This window comes from Physella acuta, unplaced genomic scaffold (assembly GCF_028476545.2).
Source record: "Physella acuta isolate Inbredline_101_S28 unplaced genomic scaffold, ASM2847654v3 ptg000243l, whole genome shotgun sequence".
Classification (NCBI taxonomy): domain Eukaryota; kingdom Metazoa; phylum Mollusca; class Gastropoda; family Physidae; genus Physella; species Physella acuta.
In genome coordinates, this window is record NW_026731762.1 from 433145 (window position 1) to 452473 (window position 19329).

The following is a 19329-nucleotide window of genomic DNA, read 5'->3' on the forward strand; positions in this document are numbered from 1 at the left end:
GCTGGGGGGAAGTAATATGACATGGTCAGACTAAACAAGCATTGTTGCCATGAGGAAACCATTTTTTTCAAATTGTCAACATTTGTTAAACTTAAATTGTAGAAATCTTTTGCAGCATTGTATTTGACCTAAATATTATTGAGCTACACCATCCTTTTTACTTAAATTAAAAAACAAAAAGACTGTTTTTAAAAAAATGATTTATTTACATAATTAAATAATTTTAGACTTAACAAACAAATTGCATTTCAATTTACAAAGATTCATTTACAGGATCTGATTGTTATTTACATTTGATAATATGTACAAACATGTAAAAGAAAATTTCATAGTTTTTATTTTCCAGCAGCCACTAAAGTGTTGAGTGAGGTGGGTAGCCATCGACCGTTAGCATCTAGCATAAAGACAACGTTGTGGTCGTAGTAAATAGATGCTTTACCAAATCTGTAGACCTGCTTGCCCTCCTGTGTTTTCCCAGACATGGGTATATACAACAAATCTTCTTGCTCAGCCTATAAGTGTAAAATACGATTTTAATATGGGCATATCAAGATCACTAACACACACATTTTAAAATTAGCATAGTTGTTAGGAATAAATTGTAACCATTTTTTAAAAATTAAAATGAAATGCATTAATTTTAATCTGGTGAATTCATATAACTTGTTTACTTACCCTTCTTTCAACAAGATCTTTGAAAGTTGTGGGTACAGTTCCACTAGCTCCTGCAACCTTTACCACTGGGGTCTGAGACAAATGTAAACAAATTATGTACATAAGTTTAAAACAAAATAACTCAGGCTAAGAATGTGACAATATTAACACAACAGACCAGCAGAGTAACACTTTCTAGCACACATACTGGTATTTTAGTTAACTGCCTAAATTGTTGAATAAAATTATCTGGTCACACCTTATGTACACAAACCTCATTTTCAACCCTAGAATCCATCACTGGTGCTGCTTTAGAGTCCATGATCCTTCTTTCAGCATGTGTGAAATAAGCCATGTTTTCTTTGATGCCAGGCACAAAAGTGCCAGAGACAGCTCTGTTCATGATCTCTAGAGCTTTGTTGAACTGTTCTGAATTACAAATAAAAACATGGCTAAAAGATTATAATAGATGTACATAATGCATAGATTAAATTATTCAATATTTATAGTTAGTTCAGTTTGTTTCATATTAGCTACATTTTAAAACCTATATTAAATTCCTTATGTACAATATGGTTCCCAGAAAAAATTGTGCAATTGGAAAACTGTGCAATAGAATACTGTACAAACATGTACAAACAGAAAAAAGCGCAAATACAAACTAATTAAACTAATACACTTTGTTTTGTTATATTTCGAGGAAATATGTTTTCTTATACTACAATGCTAACTTTAGAAGACAAAAAAGTCATTGCACACTTTTTTGTGCGCAGTATCTTTCCATTTACTGTACTATATGTATATTTTAAAAAAACAATACCAATCACCTTTAATTAAAGGATGTCCTATCAAGTTTTCTGGAAACTGGGATTTCCACCCAAGATACCACTTGGTAATATCCTGATAGTTGGGCATGTTTGACAACCAGGCAATCAGCACCTGATGCCACTTTGGGAAAAATGTTTTTTCTAGCATATTAACCATGGACTGCATAGGCATCATGTCTTTCCATGACATAACCCACCTCCATGGATCTGTTTAAAAAAGGCACAAAAATATTATTTCAACCCTTTGAATACAAAGATAGTATTTTAAAAATTAAAAAATAAATCATGCATAATAATTAACCACTTATTTTACAACAGCTTAACAGCCATATTAAACATTTATTTACCTAAAAACTGCTGGTGTGGGTTTATAGTCAACCCTTGAATTTCTAACTCTAACTTGGGAAGTATGTTTTTGACCAGGAAAGCACTCATATGACCAGGACGAAAAACTCCAAACCAGGGTTCTAAAATAATCTTTGCTGAACCATCAGAAGGATGCCAGTTGATCAAAGCGTTAGCTATCTTGTGTCGAATGGGAGCATAGAGGGGCTCTAGCTTCTCGCCTGGAAAATTAATTTATTTAATAAAGAATTTTTTAAATGTATAATAAAACTAAACTGAAATAAAATCTTTTATTAACATTTGACTTCTACAAAGCAATTTTTTAAATAAAACATTTAAAATTGCATATAAAATGGCTTTGTACAATAGTAAATAGTGATAACTCTGTTGAATAAAAAAATGTGCAAATTATGTTTTTAGAGATTTTTCCCATTTAAAAAAATTACATTGGGTGTGACACAAAAGAAATGTATCTGCCTGAGTTTGTAAATAATTGTTGTCACAAGAGTGAGCTTAAAATCTATGTTCTATTCTTTGACAACAAAGATATCAAATGTAGTTGAGCAATGAGAAAGCCAACGAACCCATGAGTGGTAGCCAGGGGTGAAGCCAGCAGTGTATGGGTGTGGTGTCTGTCAGGGGGTTCCAGTTTTCAACCTCCTGGAGGAGTCTGGGCAGAACAAGCTGGTCAAGGATGTTCTCCAGTATCCAAGGGGGGAGGGCCTGCTTCCATGCTTCAAGCAATGAAATCATTGCATCTGTTTCACGAACATTCCATTTCCTGAGACAGAGATTTCAAAATAAAACAACATAATTTATACACAGCAAATAATGTGTTGGTAACAAAAACAGATGATCTGTACTTCACTTCCCCTGTGGACTGTTAGGTTCGAAATGGGAACTTTTAATATTTAAACTCTTATACTTTTTAAAACCCATTAATTAGATCGGCCGCATACAAAACAGAGGAGTAACAAGTTTTATTAAGGGTACTTAATCAATGCTGGCAGGAAGTATCTGAGAAAATTTAATTTTGCTAAATCGTTGCCTAACTATGATCCCAAATGATGCCAACATGAGAATTCTGTGTTACAATTTTGTATAGTCCAGTCAATAAACTTATAATAATATTAATATTAAACATTTGGAGGTACAATGATACGTATTTATAACTAAACCAGCCAACATTGCAAAGGCCTAATTCTTTACAATGTGATGAAGAATAACAGCATAAACTGTAAGGACAAATCTGATAAAAGCAACTTACAATATAGTAGCTCTAACAGGGGGTAGCCACACATCCCAGATCAGCTTCTGGTAGACATCCATGCTTGTCTGCTCTTGTCCTCTATCTCTGCTGACCATTGCACTTTCATCTGCCCCAAGCAGTAGCTGCCATTCTATGACTGTCATAAGCCCATACTGGGGATCTCTCAAGGGCAACCAACAAGCAAAAAAACTTTTCATCTGAAAACCAGAGATGGGGTATTCTAAGATTCATGAGAAAAATTACATTTCATAGTCGTTTTTTATTTACTGGTAGTATTTTGGCATGGAAAAGTATCATTAATGAATTTATTATTCAAATGAACTCGAAATAATACATGTTTTCAATATGCATTATGTAAATAACCATTCATTAATTAAGATCTCATTTTTTAAAAGTTTTATACAAAGTTTTTTTTCCTAAATGATTACAGCAAAGTTTTTTTTTGAAACATATGATATGGCTTTCCTATTTATTGCCTATCCTTATACTCACAAGAGGAAATATGAGGGCAATTGCTAATGATGGCAAGTCATAGATCTTGTACTCTTCGTAATAATCTTGCTGCAACATTTTGAAGATTTCTGCACATGAGTCCAGTGTAAGAGGGTCAGGGCATTCTGGCTTGGTTCTATTCTCACAGCTTAAAAATTGAGCAATTAAATTAAGTGAAGTGTAGCCAGTCAAAAGTAAACTTAAAGACTTAACTTCTTCTTCTTCTTACTTAATTTAGTGTTGGAAGAGATTCCCTCCAACACAATTAAGTAGTACATGTCAACTGGTTATGCGCCATATAGGCCGTTGACTCAGATTTCAGCCTGCTTTTCTTATTGGATTTGCTTCCATAGCCTTTGTCCAACCAAGAACAAACTACAAGGCAACCACACTGACCACTAAGACCTAGCAACTTATGGTAAAAAAAGTAGAGTTCATCTGTTTCTGTGATAATGACATGTAACAATAGGCCTTGCTGCCTTTCTTCAGCTTAGATATAAAGTCAGGTACCTATCAAATATGGGTGAAGTCCTACAGACAAACCTGAGTATTTTACCCAAAAGCTTTTACCCTCATTATCTCACCAAAAACAATCTTTGAATATTACCAATTGGGGTTTTCTATTAGAGAATGGCAGCAAATACCAGCAAAAAATTTGGCTTTAAGTTTAAAAATTTGTTTTAAAACTCACCTAATGACCAAATCCATGACAGTCTGCAGTCTTTTAAGCTGCTGCTCTTCCTGACTCACAACTGTTTCCAGACGATCTTTCTCATGCTGCAGATTCACAATTTGGTCGCGGTCATACTTCAGTCTTCTGTCGTTGTGTATGATGTCATCTTCTGCCATCTCCACCAGTATGTTGATGTTGTGCATCAGTTCTGGCATGCTGAAGGCTCTCTCCTTGACCACAGGCTCCTGCTCCACAAGTTCTTCAGCCTCATCTGGTTTATCGTGACTTTTGCCGATGGCATGATAACCTGATCACAAAGTTTATTATAAGTAACAACAACTGACAAAATGCAACGATAAATAAATTGGGAAAATAAAAACTCAATAGCTTAAGGAAAAAGTAATTTAATAAGAAAATAAGTTGAAAATAAAAAAACTAACTTAACAAATTATCAATATTTTAAATAAAAATATAAGACTAACAAAAATTTATTAAAAGAAATAGAACACAAGAAACAATATAAATAACTTTTCAACCACTGTTGGGGTAAACAGAAAAAAATCAGTATAATTCAATATTTAGAAAAGTAAAGTAAACCAAACCCGAGATATAAAAAATTGAACTAAATAAGGGAAGCGATTGCTGTAACAAAAAGTACCTGATAAAACTCTTTGCTCACGACCTGTCATATCTATAACTTTGACCTTTGGCCCCATCCCTGTGATTGGCTTACGTCGCTTTCCTCCAGTCTCAAGAACTTCCTGGGCAGTTTTGTAAACATATTTGGGCTTCTGTTTCTTTCCCTGGAGAATATAGGCAACAAGTTGCACTAAAAATTAACTACTTTACCTTATGTAAAACAGACCAAACTGTTGAAATAATTTAAGCAAAGCTATAACATGTTTGATTAAAAGGGCATTTTAAGGATTCAGATTTTACTTAACTGAAAACTCATAATATCACTTTAAATATATGAATTACTTCAGCAATTAAAACTCATGAATTCAAAAATACATTAACAATTTTGTTACTCTATTTCATTAACATCTATATTTTGTTTCTACAATAACAATCATTTAAAATATATAAACATGCATTAAGTTCTCCTCGTTATTTTAATAACTGATTTACCTCTAGTGGTTGTTTCTTCCACTGAGAGAGCTGTTTCTGGAACTCTTTTTCTTCCTCCTCCTCTTCATCTTTTACAGGAAAATCTTGCAGAGACCTCTCTGATCTCTCAGGCCCATTAATACCTACGGCTCCTCTACCTTTACGCTTGACAGCTTCAACAGGAGTTGTTATACCCTGACCAGACTTGCCTAGACCTTCTCCAGGTTTGTAGCCAAACTAGAGATAAAAGATAGACAACTTTTACTTTCATTTCATTTTTTTTGTCAAACTTCATGTTCTTGTTTCTAGTATTGCAGATAAAGTACTAAAAAGACACTCATCTCATCAAATGAAAATATAAATTATCAATAATAACCTGTTTCATGGCTACAGCCTAAAATATTACTTGATGTACTAAATAATATATGTAGTTAGTTCACAATGAATGTTTCTTTTTAGAAGATGTAATGTTAATTTATAGACTCCCCCTATGTAACAGCTATCATATTACCTTTAGCAGCAATTTCTGCCCAATACCTTTTGTATATTTTTCCCAGGCTCCGAATTCTCTGTTGAAGGGAACAACAAATTGGATCATTAGTAACCTCATACACAATTGCCAATATTTAAAAAAATGCTGATAAGCAAATGAGGATAACGAAGATCCACTTATAATGATCAATATCTAGTATACTATAATTCAAAAATTTTGTATTAAGTAAATATTTTTGTCACTAAAAAAGGAAGCATTATAGCCTTTAAATTTAAATTATGTTCAAATTTTCTATTATTTTCATAAGTTAATAAAAGCCATTGGGTTATATCAGTAATTACATGAAGGACAAAAGTGCTGATGTAGACTAGCAAATTACACTCACTTTTCCATGTCCCTCTGGTGTCCCTTGACATAACGAGGCATAGGGCTAGGAGCTTCCATACCAGAACCTTTCTTTTTCTTGATCCAGGATTCCTCAACCTTCAACAACATCAATATGCATGCAATGTACACACAATATTTAATTTCAACTCAATTTTTTTGAGTAAAAGACTAGTAACCATGTCATGTGTGAACAGCTGTTTATAAACTGGTTGTGAATTCTGGATTTAGAAACATTGATTTATTTATCAAAAAATTGTTGCCAGCCAGTCATGTATGCCTGTTTCTATTACTTAAACGAAGGAAATTGTATTGTCAGCACCAGTTTTTATTTGTCCAAAGTTGATCATTACAATATTAAAAAAAAATGTGTTTTATGTTTCAGACCTTCAAATGTTTGTTTTTTATTTGTGTTTTTTTAAATAGTTTTAAAACCTTAATTTATTGGTAAGAACTATTACTCACAAGCTCTTTTGAAGATTTATTTTGCTTCTCTTCCTCTTCTTTATATCCCCCACTAATAAAACTTATTCCCCCTGCGACACCTTTACTCTGAGCTTTCTTTTTGTGACCACCTCCCCCTAGCCCAGGTGTCTCTGAGTCACTTTCATCACTTTCATTGGTGGCCCAAATACCTGGAGGAAATCATAAAAGTTAGTAAAGAAAGAGATAAAAGAATGTTTTAGCTATATTTATCATTATGTCTACTCTAAAACTGACACTTTCAATACCTGAAGCTCTTAAAAGGTAGGGGATTTTACCTGTTTTTTTATATACTAAAAGGGGTTGTGTGTCTTGCTAAATTGCCAACTACATTTATGGTAAAATATATAAACAGAAAAAGCTACTAGTTTTTAAGATGTAATGTGATTATTCTATAGCCCCTTATTTTTAAACATAAAATAATATAACATTACCATAAGTGGCTTGATTTTTAGTCTGACGTCTCCGACTGGCACTTGTAGGGTCAAATATTTGGTTGTAGTCAAAATCTGACATTTCAAAACGTTCAACTTCAGGGGACGACATCTTGTTTTGTTATTAGATTCTAATTCGTGACTTGATAAATGGGTGTAAAGCTCAAATTGAAGTGACTCCAATCTTGATGGAATATTTAATAAGTTGATTAGGCATATATTCTTATTAATAAAGTATTATTAAAATATTATTAAAATCTATATCTTTGATCCTCTGCCACTGCTGAAAAAATCTACTAGTAGTAGTTAGTTCTAGAGCTAGATTTTCTCTCTAAGATCTAGGTTCAAGAATCAAGATTCTGGCGAGTCAAGTATCAGAGGCGTAGAGAAACATTCTGGTGCACAATGTGAACTATCCATTTTGCACCCCCTTCATTTATACAAAGGTTTGGAAAGATTGGGGGTGCTTTTTACCAGTCACTGCCCAGTAAAAATTTTTTACTATGGACTTTGCATCACACAATGAATATTTAGGCCTAATTTTAACCTAAATTTCTAAATTTTATTTATTTTTTTATGGCTGCTTTGATGGCAAAATCTTAAAAAAAAACCACCATGTTTTATCCATGTCAATATTGTCAAAAATGACAGCAACAATCAACAATGGCAGTGGAAGGATTCTCAACTTGGTGTTGTCCTTGCCTTAGGCTAATTTAAATAATTTGGCCTAGGCCTAATAATTATTAATTTACTTTTATGATACAAGATCGAGAGTCTACATCTAAATACTAAATAAAAAGTAGAAGGAGAGTCTATACTTGGCCTACCTATCACTAATAAAATTATTTTTAGGCCCTAATTATTTTTATTTTTTATTTGTTAGTTATTCATCTCATGGTAATCTATCGTATTAGGTGCGTAAAATCGGCAGAGGCTAGTAATGTGCAAAAAAGTTGCCTCATTGTTAAGGCTTTAATAGAAGTATATTGCTATATATTTGTGTCCAATATTATAGATAATTGAATAATAAACCAAAATCAATGGCTAAATGTATCAATATAGGCCAGAAATTAACTTTAAACAGTAGTGTTTGCGAGCTAGATTTACTATATAAACAGCGGCCATTTGTAAGTTAGAGTGGTTTCCCCTGAACCTCTAACTATAATTTTACCAAAAAAAAAAAACTTAAACAAGATGGCTGCTAAAAAATCAGCTTTGTTGCATCTGTTGAAAACATCGCCAGTCTTTATTTTTTACTGAAAAGTTTTAATTCAATTATTTAAAAACAGGTACATTAATGAAACTTAGAAACATTTTGGTAACTTTCAAAACGTAAATCCTCATACAAATCTATATATATATAATTCTCTTCTTGGAGACACTAGAAAAAAAACAGGAAGCGTGCTCCCTACCACCCCACCCCTACATGGTCTGGTGAGCTGTGGTTCACGCTAAATGTTTACAATCATAGAGCCGGGTTTAGTGACGGCTTTAGGGGCAGATAATTTAGTTTGAAACGATTTTAAACTTAGGGGAGGTAACTAAGAGGAGGCTGCTTTCACGAGGGGGGGGGGGGGGGGTAGGGTAGGGGTTTGGGGAAAGGAGGGTGGGGGTAGTATCATTCTTAACGACCTACTGATAGTGTTTTAAAGCAAATATTTTCAGTGGCAGCATTGGTACTGTCGAATTCACAAATTATGAATTACTGAAAAGTAGAAAATAAAACAACTAAATAGCAGCGTATGATATGCCGCTGGTCGGCTCGTTTGAAATAATAAAATAAATGTAATGAGTCACCTTTTTTTCACATTACTAGTGTCAAGTCCTTTTCTGCTGCCAATCATGGCACGAACTCAAAAAAACAAATACCAACCGCTCTCCTCTCTCCTCCTTTGTTATTACATATTATAGTCTGATTTATAACATTAAACAACCCACGTTCAGAAAATTTTCATGATTTTATTGATTCATTGATACAATGATACAACGACTTCACTGCCAAAACATCGCCATTTTCTTTCCGCTCTCTGCCCCCTTGCTTCCTTTTTTAGCGCATGCGCACACCCACCCTATATTTTAGGTTTATATAGACTTTTTATGAAACATACTCGAAACATGCATTCACCTTACATTTGACTGTTACAACTAGTCTCGGCATGTTTTACACGTACCTAAAATGGTTACCATGATTACCACATAATCACATAAATCTTCCCGGTAATCTATCGCTTTAGGTACGTAAAATCGTCCGCGATTAGTAATGTACGAAAAAGTTACCTTATTGTCAAGGCTTTAATAGAAGTATATTGTGAAATATTTTTGTCAAATATTATAGATAACTGAATAATAAACCAAAATCAATGGCTAAATATATATCAACAAAGGCCAGAAATTAATTTTAAACAGCAGTGTTTGCGAACAAGAATTGCTATATAAACAGCAGTCTTTTGTAAAATAGAGTGGTTTCCCCTGAATCTCCCGTTATAAGTTTAACAAAATAAAGCTTAAACAAGATGGCTGCTATAGTAAATGAGCATAGTTGCATCTGATGAAAACATCGCCAGTCTTCATTTATTAATGAAACAAGGAAACAATTTTGTATTTTTCAAAACATAAATCCTCCTAAAAATGTGAAATAATTATTAAAATTTAAGAAGTCACCTGTTTTTCACATTACTAGTCGCGGGCGATTTTACATACCCAAAACGATAGATTACCCTCCCCATTGCGCATGCATATCTTTTTCTGGCTAGCATCGGCCTATTAATTAGATCTAGATTCTAGATCTACTAAAATTTAATGAGTCACCTTTTTTTACACATTACTAGCCTCGGCCGATTTTTTTACGTACCTAAAACTAAAAGAATATTCTAGATCTAGATTCTAGATCTATAACCTCAAAAACACCTCATTTGGCTGATTTGCTTGGCTCTGATTTCAAGATTTGAATTGAAGCAAAAAGTATAAAAGTCCAAGTTGCAAGTAGATCTAGATCTAAGTACTAGTTACTAGATTCTTTCTAGATCTAGTCTACTAGATTACTAGATTGATAGTTAGTAGATTGACTCTCTCTAGCTGCCTAGCAGCAGGCTCTAGCTCAGTCACTCTAGAGTCTAGACTAGATTCTAGATCTAGATGTCTAGTACTAAATATCTAGATCTGGATTAGGCTATGTAGATTCTACACTTTATCGATAAGGGATGAGTAGATTCTCTAAATACTTACTCTTAGGCTTGTAATTTGTAACCTATGTAGAATCTATGTATTGTAATGTTAAATAAATAGTATAATACTATGAATGTACTACGATTGAATGGGGGCTGCCATTTTATTTTTGTAAATAATAAAAAGCTTGATCTGAAAGTTATGGTCCTAAACGAAACAAAGTAAACTGATCTGGCAACACATTATTTATTTTTAAACCGATTTTTTTTTAAAATATAATTATCGCCCTCTAATCTAGATCTAGATCTATATAGTAATACTTGAGGAAATAATCTGTCCTTAAATACAGCACCGGGGATTTTATATTCTTATAATTCAAACTTTTTCTTGATTGCTGAAAATAGATGGTCATTGTCATGGGGTTAAGGGTCGTCCATAAATGACGTCACGCTCGTAGGGGGGAAGGGGGGGGGACGGGACGGGGGGGGGGGCAGTGGCGTAGCCAGGATCGTCTCAAGGGGGGGTTCCAATTTTTACCCCCCCCCCCCCCCCCCTCAAACTTTCGATTTGCACCTCCCTCATACTTTTTATATATATATATATACCGAGGGGTCTATGGGATGGGGGTTATGTCCCCCCCCCCCCCTAACCCCCCCCCCGCCTACGCCACTGGGGGGTCGGTGCCGGGCAGTGGCGGAACTAGAAAAAAAGGGCCACCCCGCAAAAAATATTTTTAGCCCCCCCCCCTATATATATATACATATATATATATATATATATATATATATATATATATATATATACACACACACACACACACACAAAACACGAACATAAGATACTCATTGCTGACTTGTTCGGGTTTAAATAAAAACATTTTAAAGTATTTATACAAATTACAACATCATGTCATGGGTGTAAGTGCATTAGTTTGCTTTGCGAGAATCAGTTTTATTTAATCTTTGTTATAAGACATTTTATCTTCTAGTCGGTCAGAAGAATATAAACCATGAAAGCTTTGTATAAGTAATGGTGTCTCGTGTTATGTTTATTTTAATGTTTTTTTTTTATTTATATTATTAATTTTTTAAATACATTTCCTTTTTATAAATGTTATTCTTTAGTAAGTACTTTATAAAAAATAATTAAGAGAAATTATTGCTTTTAAATTTGTTTAGTACAAATATATTAAAAAGAGCTTGTGAGCACCCCTATTTGACTCTTTAAAAAAGGGAAATAAGTCATGAAGTGGTTTGAACGTTTGCTTATCTTTGATAAGTTTGATTTTAAGAGAAAGAGGACTCGGCTTTTACAGTGGTTTAAAAACAAAGGGAAAAAGAGTATGCAAGATCGTGGGGTTAAGTCTATAGAATAAAGATAATCCAACCGCAGCTACGGTAATCTTTTTTACAAAACAACCATCAAGTAAAAAATGCAAAAAAAAAAAATTAACTATAAAAAAATATTATGGTCGGCTGTGGGCCCCTAAATGGCGTGGGCCCCCCCGCATTGCGGGGTCTGGCGGCACTGTAGTTCCGCCCCTGGTGCCGGGACAAATCGGCCCCGTCAAAACGGCCCAGTTAATTTGACCCCATCTAATCGACCCCCGACTAAACGACCCAGTCAAAAAAAGCCCCGTTAAAAGGGCCCCGACTTATTGGCTCCCGTCAAATGGGCTCCCGTCATATTGCGACATATAGGCTCCCGACAAATGGGCTCCCGATATTTAGGCTCCCGACAAATGGACTCCCGGCATATTAACCTCTGACAAATAGGCTCAGGACATATTGGCTACCGACAAAGCGGCTCCAAACATATTGGCTCCCGACATAAGGGCTCAAGACAAATGGGCTCCCGACAAATGGGCTCACGACATATTGGCTACCGACAAATGGGCTCCCGACATATTGGCTCCCGGCAATTGGACTCCCGACATATTGGCTTTTGACAAAATGACTCCCGACATATTGGCTCCAGAACAATGAATGGCATGACCACTATTGGCATAAAAGTAACCATTTTGTCCTACCTCCAATACCACCATACCCTCTTTTAAATGCCCAAATGAAATTGTTTTTCATGAATCAACATTAATTCACAAACAAATCGAGCCCTTAACAGCTAAATTCCACCAATTCTAAAGTTTTGATAATGTTTAATTTACAACAGAAAAGATCTGTTGATTAAAAGCGAGAACATAAGTGTAAATGTATGATGTTTACATGATAACAGCATTTTGTTTTGATAACCTACAAGCATACTGCAGGTAGGAAGGTTCAGCGTGGACCCTTCTCCCCACACACTGAGTTGGAACAGCCTATAACCGACTCAATTATGGATGTCATAGATAGATGACCCTTAAATTAAAACATACTATATTTTATAATAGATAACTAATATAAAAATAAGGCCTGCCGAACAAGAGATGCATACGTTGTATTACATAAGAGTTTTGGATAAGCTAACTCAAAAGAATATTGATGAAGGGGTCCCACTGGCAGGTGTCATATTTAATGAGACCGCTTAGTCTCTACAGAAACGGTATTGTCAGTGGTCCTTTTGTCCTTTTGTCTGGAGCCAAATTGATAGGAGCCTTTTTGACGCTAGCCTATTTGTCAGGAGTCGTAATGACGGGGGCCGTTTTGTGGAGAAACTAAATGGCGGGAGCCTATTCGTCGGGAGTCGTAATGACGGGGGCCGTTTTGTGGAAATATATATGTCGCTGGCAATTTTGACTTGTTCAATTTGACGGGGCCGATTTGTCGGGGTCGTTTTGAAGGGGCCGTTTTGTCATTGGCCACACGGTAAACGGAAAAAAAGTCACAGGAAAAAAAAACACAGAAAAAAAGTCACAGTTTTTGCTAGGAAAAAAAGTCACAGAAAAAAAGTCACAGTGGAAAAAATTTATTGGAAAAAAAGTCACAGAAATAAAGTCACAGAAAAAAAGTCACAAAAATCTTTTTAGAAATATTTTTATTAATTTGTTAAGAATTGTAAAATTGTGTATGTTTATTGTTGTGGGTTGTATTTTTTGATAGCATAAATTATTTATAGACCTTAAAAGCATTATGATTTATAACAATTGTAAGTAAAAATAATCTAAGATAATTAACACAACAATCTCAACTTTTGTTACGTATTTAGTTAAATACGCGGTAGAAAAGTTGATTATAAAAGAAATTTAGGCACATTTTGCCGTAGGCTATTCTCTGGTCGGCCTCTCCTCAGTAGGCATTGTCCGAACATATTTTGTGTTGTTGACGTTATGCGTCAATGACAGCCTTTGAACCTTGTCGTTTTCTGTTTTGATCCTAAGTTTTGTTATGTAACGAGCGTGATAAATGTGGGCAGTAAAGGTGGTTGAACTAAACAAAACTATTGTTGCCATGAGTTGAGGGCAGCAAGTCAGATGAACTTACCATTTCACGATAATTTAATATTGGTATTTAAAAAAGAAAACACGATGAAAAACGTGGACTTTGGAGCTTTCTGCTACTAATCTTAAGTTTAAAATAATTACAATCTACATACTTCATAATAAATATTTTTAGATGAATTATAAAATTTCCTATGCGTATACAGCCTACACACATTACATTACATTTAATTAATCCTAAGTTAATTTGCACTCTCTAAATATTTAATACATAAAAGTATTAACAAATATCATGCAAATATATATTTGTGACTTTTTTTCCTGTGACTTTTTTTCCTGTGACTTTTTTTCCTGTGACTTTTTTTCTGTGTTTTTTTTTCCTGTGTTTTTTTTTCCTGTGACTTTTTTTCCTACAATCGGCCACACGGGGGGGGGGGGGGCATAATTTTGTGACGGTGTGTGATGAGGGGAAGGGGGGGGGGAATTCAGATGGTGCGACGTCACACTTTTGCATAATAAAAAAGCAATGTTAGAAAATGAATTATAGACGTTATTTCGCGTTTTAGAAAACTGTTTAAATAAATTGTAGTAGGAATTGATTAAAATATTCTATTTTGACAGAGTTCAAGCAAGATTTTGGAAAAATGTCGATGTTTAAAAAAAATTCAACTGCAATTTTGAGGGAGGTTGTAGGCTGAGGTGTGACGTCATTTTAGGGGGGTGGGTCTGGCTTTTTGTGACGATGTGTGACAGAGAGAGGGGGGGGGGAAATTGTCAAAACAAGCGTGACATCATTTATGGATGACCCCTTAGGGTTTAAAATAGGAATAGTTAAGGATAGAGATATGTGTATGGGCATGGACTTGCACTTGTAAGATATAGGCCTATATGTGAGCGGCTGGAGTGTATTTTTATTATTTGTAACTTAGAAGGCGAATGTATCGTTTCGTTTCATGTCGTAAATTGTTGGTCGTTTTAGTTGTGTAGTCCCGTATTATGGCGCCGCTGTCTCACTGTTTATGTCCATGGTTATAGCTAGTTTATATATATTTCGTTTATATTGTTGTCATTGTTTATATTAAGTGTCTTTTTATAATATTCTGTTGCATGTTTCGTCGTGTTTGGTTTGTTATCCGTGAATTAGGGACTATTTGTTTACGTGTGAGGTGTGTGGAAGTCGGTTTCCGGCTTGTTCAACTCTGTCTTTTGTGTGGAAAGCCGCGGTGAAGAGAGCAGGCAGTCTCTCTGGTCATCCAGTGAAAAAAATAGCAAATTCGCACCATCCAGTCGTATTTATTTTGTGTTTGTGTTCGTCTTAGTCCTGGACGAAGTCCGAAATTGGGTGTTTTGTTTGATGTAAAAAGTTTGTTTCGTTTGGTTCTGTTTTGTGTCAGTTTTATCTATTCTTTTTTTTAACTTTTGGTTCCATGCAATAAATTTTATTAAATTGTTAAAAGTTTTTGTTTTATTTAGTAGCTTATTATTTAGACTAAGGTTAGGGTTTAACCACTGTGGGTTCTACCACGGTTGCACTGACCGGACAGATTAGTTAGTTAAGCCTAGAAGGGTAGATTTTAGGTATCCCCCCCTAGCAGGGCTTACAAATTGGTAGCACGAGTGGGGTCAGTGCTTTAGTCTAGTTAAATTTTTGTTTTTTTGATAGGGCTAGGTGTAGCTTAGATAAATTTTTTTGTTCTTGATAGGCCCTTTTTGGAACCATATGTGTTTAGTTTTTGTTTAGTGTAGGAATTGTTTGTAGTCTTAACACCCAATTAGGACGAGATGGCGGAGGCTGCATCGACCAACATAATCATCGTCCCACCCAGGGAGGTCCACATTAGGAGGTTTCATGGAGACAGCCATGCCTCTGAGGTGGATCGCTTCATTGAAGAAGTCCGGGCTGCCTGGAAGGTCAGGAAGGATCTCACGGCCGATGAGCAGAAGGACCTCCTCTGGCAGTACCTGGGCGAGGCAGTGCGGGAGGAGCTGAGTTGCAGGGGTGACGACCTGAACCGCGACCCGGAAGCCACCATCAGGCTCCTCCGGGAGGTGTATGGCGAGAAGAGGAGCGTCTCGCAGCTCATGGCTCAATTCCAAACGGTGCAACAGGGCCCACATGAGTCAGTGAGGGCCTACTCACACCGCCTACACCGGGCATTCAAGACCCTTGTTGCAAGGCAGGGCACCCTGCAGGTCCCACAGACCGACACGGAATTTCTTCGGGACCAGTTCCTGGAAAACCTGAGCCAGTCCTCGGTCCGACGTCAGCTCCAAGAACTTGTGTTCCACGACCCCAAAACCCCCTTTATGGCTCTAAGAGACGCAGCCATCAGGTGGTCCGGAGATGAGGATCCAGGGGCAGAACCTGCCTATGTAGCAGCTCTACAGGCCCGCCCCAAAGAAGAACCAGCCTTGCCCAGATCCAAGCTGGAAGACAAGGTAGACAGGCTAGCAGAGCAGCTGTCAGCCCTGTTGACCCATTTGGCCCAGAACCCCCCTGCTGCCTTTCCCCAAGTGCCAGCTGGTCGAAGGGTGCTCCGCCGACGTCCAGAGGCGGAAACAAGAACATGTTACAATTGCCACCAACAAGGCCACTTAGCCCGTCATTGCCGGCTTGCAAAAAACGGGGGCCCTCAGTAGATCGGAGTCCCACTGCTGGGGGGCCAGGCCCAGGCTCCACCCTACACAAACTGGTTGGACACTGTCCCACTCTGACTATCTACCTAGAAGGTGTACCGGTGACTGCTGTTATAGACAGTGGCTCCCAGGTTAGCACAGTCACAGAAACATTTTTCAACTGCAGCCTAAAAAACATTGTGCTAGAAACAGGCACCCACCTATCCCTGAGAGCAGCAAATGGGTTGGCCATCCCATACAATGGCTATTTTATTACTGACATTGAAGTCAACAAAGAAAAACTTTGTGACAAGGGGTTCCTGGTCATAAGAGACCCAGTAGGCGGCCCAGCTCCACCTTGCCTGCTGGGCATGAACATTCTCCAAGACCTGACCACATTGGCCCATCTGGTCAAGCCACCTGCTGCGACACCGAAGGTATGGCGAGAGGGCAAAGCCCTCAGCCCCCGCGAGAGAACTCTGGTGCCTGCCAAGAGCATATCAACCATTCGAGCGACGGGAGGAGACCCCAGAATGGTGGATGACATGCTGGTACAGCCATTGGAACAGCCATTTCACCCGGACCTGCTCGTGGTGCCAGGCCTAACTTCCTGCCGTGAGGGATTCTTCTCGGTACAGGTGGCTAACCTGTCTGAGGAGCCCGTCTACATCTCCAGTAGGACCTGTCTAGCAACAATCCACCCGTTCGAGCTGGTCCCCCCAAACCTGCAGTTCAGGGTCAACTCTCTGGCTGCTGAGGTGGTCATAGACTCATCCCTGTCCAGCGAGACCCACGATTCCATGCCAGAGCCCTCGTTTTCCAGCATGATGGCAGAAACCCTAGACCCACCACAGCGGGCGGCTCTGGAGAAATTACTCCAGGAATTCACAGACGTTTTTGCTTGGACAGACGACCAGTTGGGTTTCACGGACAAAATTAAACACAGCATCCCACTAACCAGTGACATACCAGTAGCGTTACCCTACCGCCGGCTTCCGCCTACAGAGTTCGCTGCGGTTAAAGAACACATTGAAAGGTTGACTACCAGGGGCATTATCCAACCCAGCACCAGCCCTTATGCAGCTCCAATGGTCATCGTGAAGAAAAAGAATGGCGAGATCCGGTTATGCTGCGATTACAGGAGGCTGAATGGCATAACCCGGAAGGATGCGTTCCCGCTGCCCCGAATCGATGAAACGTTGGATGCCCTGGCGGGGTCAACCTTCTTCTCCACGCTGGACTTAGCCAGTGGCTACCACCAGGTTGCCATGGCTGAAGAAGACCAAGAAAAGACTGCCTTCGTTACTCCCTTTGGTCTGTACCAGTGGACCAGAATGCCATTTGGCCTATGTGGCGCCGTCCAGACTTTTTCCAGATTAATGCAAGGGGTAATGAGTGAGCACATCATGAGAATCATGCTGGCCTATCTGGATGACATCCTGATATATGCCCCAGACTTCACCTCACACCTGGCCAACCTGCGCACAATACTCGCACGACTGAGAGATATCGGTCTCAAACTTAACCCTGAGAAATGTGTGTTTGGGGCGGAGAGCGTGCACTACCTGGGACATGTGGTGTCCAAGGATGGTGTGAAGACTGACCCAGGGAAAATTACAGCCATCAGCGAGTGGCAGCCCCCTAAGACCCTAAAAGAACTCTGTTCTTTCTTGGGCCTTGCCAGCTACTACCGAAGATTTGTTAAAGGTTTTGCCAACATAGCACAGCCCCTTCACCAAGTGGTCACCAATACTCATGAACAATTCGGCAAGCGAAACAAACGGCAGGACATAACCAACCTGTGGGGCCCAGAACAACAGTCAGCCTTTAACCGGCTTAAGACGGCCTTGACCACCACGCCTGTTCTGGGTTACCCTGACTTTACCCTACCCTTTATTCTAGAGACAGATGCCAGCAGCTACGGTTTGGGTGCAGTCCTAAGCCAGAAACAAGCGGATGGGGTGAAGGTAATAGCCTTCGCCAGCCGGTCACTCCGAGTAAATGAAAAAAACATGAAAAACTATAGTGCCCTCAAGTTAGAACTTTTGGCTTTGAAGTGGGCCATGGCCGAAAAATTCAGAGGGTATTTGCTGGGCAGCAAGACATTGGTACTGACAGACAACAATCCGCTTAGCTACATTAAATCATCTAAGACCGGTGCAACTGAGCACCGATGGATTGCTGACCTAGATGTCTTCGACTTCGAAGTAAAATACAGGTCCGGCAAATCCAATGCCAATGCGGATGCCCTGTCCAGGTTTCCTGTGGACAAGCCTGCAGCCAGAGATCCAGAAGTCCAGTACTCCGGAGTGTACCAGGTCACCACACGGGTCCCACCAGAGGTGGCAATATCAACACCTCAACCTGTCCCTCTGGAGGCCCACTGCAATTTCCTGTCTTCGGCCTTACCGGCCGATGTGAAGAATGCCCAACAGGTAGACTCAACCATCCAGGAGATCCTACCCTTCCTGACGCCCGGCCACAGATTACATTCCTCGACATTATCACTCCCAGCCCAGATTCTCCTGAGACAAAAGTCGAGACTCAGGTTGAAGGACGGTATCCTACAGCGCACAGTGAAACTGCCAGGTCAAGGGGAAATCGCACAATGCGTTATCCCCAATCAACTACGACCAGAGGTGCTCCGTCTAAGTCACAACGACAACGGCCACCAAGGACCAGACCGCTGCCTGCAGCTGTTACGGCAACGATGCTACTGGCCGGGGATGGAGGCAGATATACGCCAGTACTGCCAGGCATGTGACCGCTGCCAGCACGCGAAAATGACCAGTCTGAAGGTGCACCAGCCTAAAGGTCATCTTTTGGCCACCATGCCCCTAGAGGTTGTGGCAGTCGACTTCACCCTGATGGACAAAGCGGCAGACGGTACGGAGGATGTATTGATTCTCACCGATGTTTTCACCAAGTGGACAGTTGCTGTTCCGACGAAGGACCAGACTGCCAAAACCGTGGCGAAGGCCCTGGTGCAGAACTGGATAGTTCACTA

At 38.5% G+C, this 19329-nt stretch overlaps 1 protein-coding gene across 2 annotated transcripts; it reads right to left on the reverse strand.

Annotated features, from left to right (window-relative positions):
* Positions 1 to 232: 232 nt before the first annotated feature.
* On the reverse strand, positions 233 to 10491 carry LOC131938442 (tuftelin-interacting protein 11). Of its 2 annotated transcripts, XM_059296474.1 has the most exons (16): positions 10391 to 10491; positions 7166 to 7349; positions 6714 to 6883; positions 6250 to 6347; positions 5883 to 5940; positions 5393 to 5608; positions 4920 to 5064; positions 4280 to 4568; positions 3589 to 3736; positions 3094 to 3293; positions 2411 to 2607; positions 1829 to 2047; positions 1482 to 1688; positions 929 to 1083; positions 676 to 747; positions 233 to 512 (listed from the first exon to the last, which is right to left on the reverse strand). In XM_059296474.1, exons 2-16 carry the CDS (start codon positions 7275 to 7277, stop codon positions 336 to 338), a joined length of 2463 nt encoding a protein of 820 aa, XP_059152457.1. In that variant the 5' UTR covers positions 7278 to 7349; positions 10391 to 10491; the 3' UTR covers positions 233 to 335. The 2 variants fall into 2 exon arrangements, with proteins under 2 accessions (XP_059152457.1, XP_059152458.1); XM_059296475.1 differs by lacking the exons at positions 7166 to 7349; positions 10391 to 10491 and having other exon boundaries at positions 5909 to 5940; positions 6714 to 6849.
* Between the last annotated feature and the right edge of the window lie 8838 nt (positions 10492 to 19329).

What these genes read in the sequence shown, in the direction of transcription:
- LOC131938442 (XM_059296474.1), bottom strand. Translation starts at nt 7,277, where the DNA reads ATGTCGTCCCCTGAAGTTGAACGTTTTGAAATGTCAGATTTTGACTAC. An exon ending in TTGCCCTCATATTTCCTCTT is followed by an intron (nt 3,294 to 3,588) that starts GTGAGTATAAGG and finishes TCTGGTTTTCAG; the next exon opens with ATGAAAAGTTTTTTTGCTTG. An exon ending in AGGACATCCTTTAATTAAAG is followed by an intron (nt 1,084 to 1,481) that starts GTGATTGGTATT and finishes TTTGTAATTCAG; the next exon opens with AACAGTTCAACAAAGCTCTA.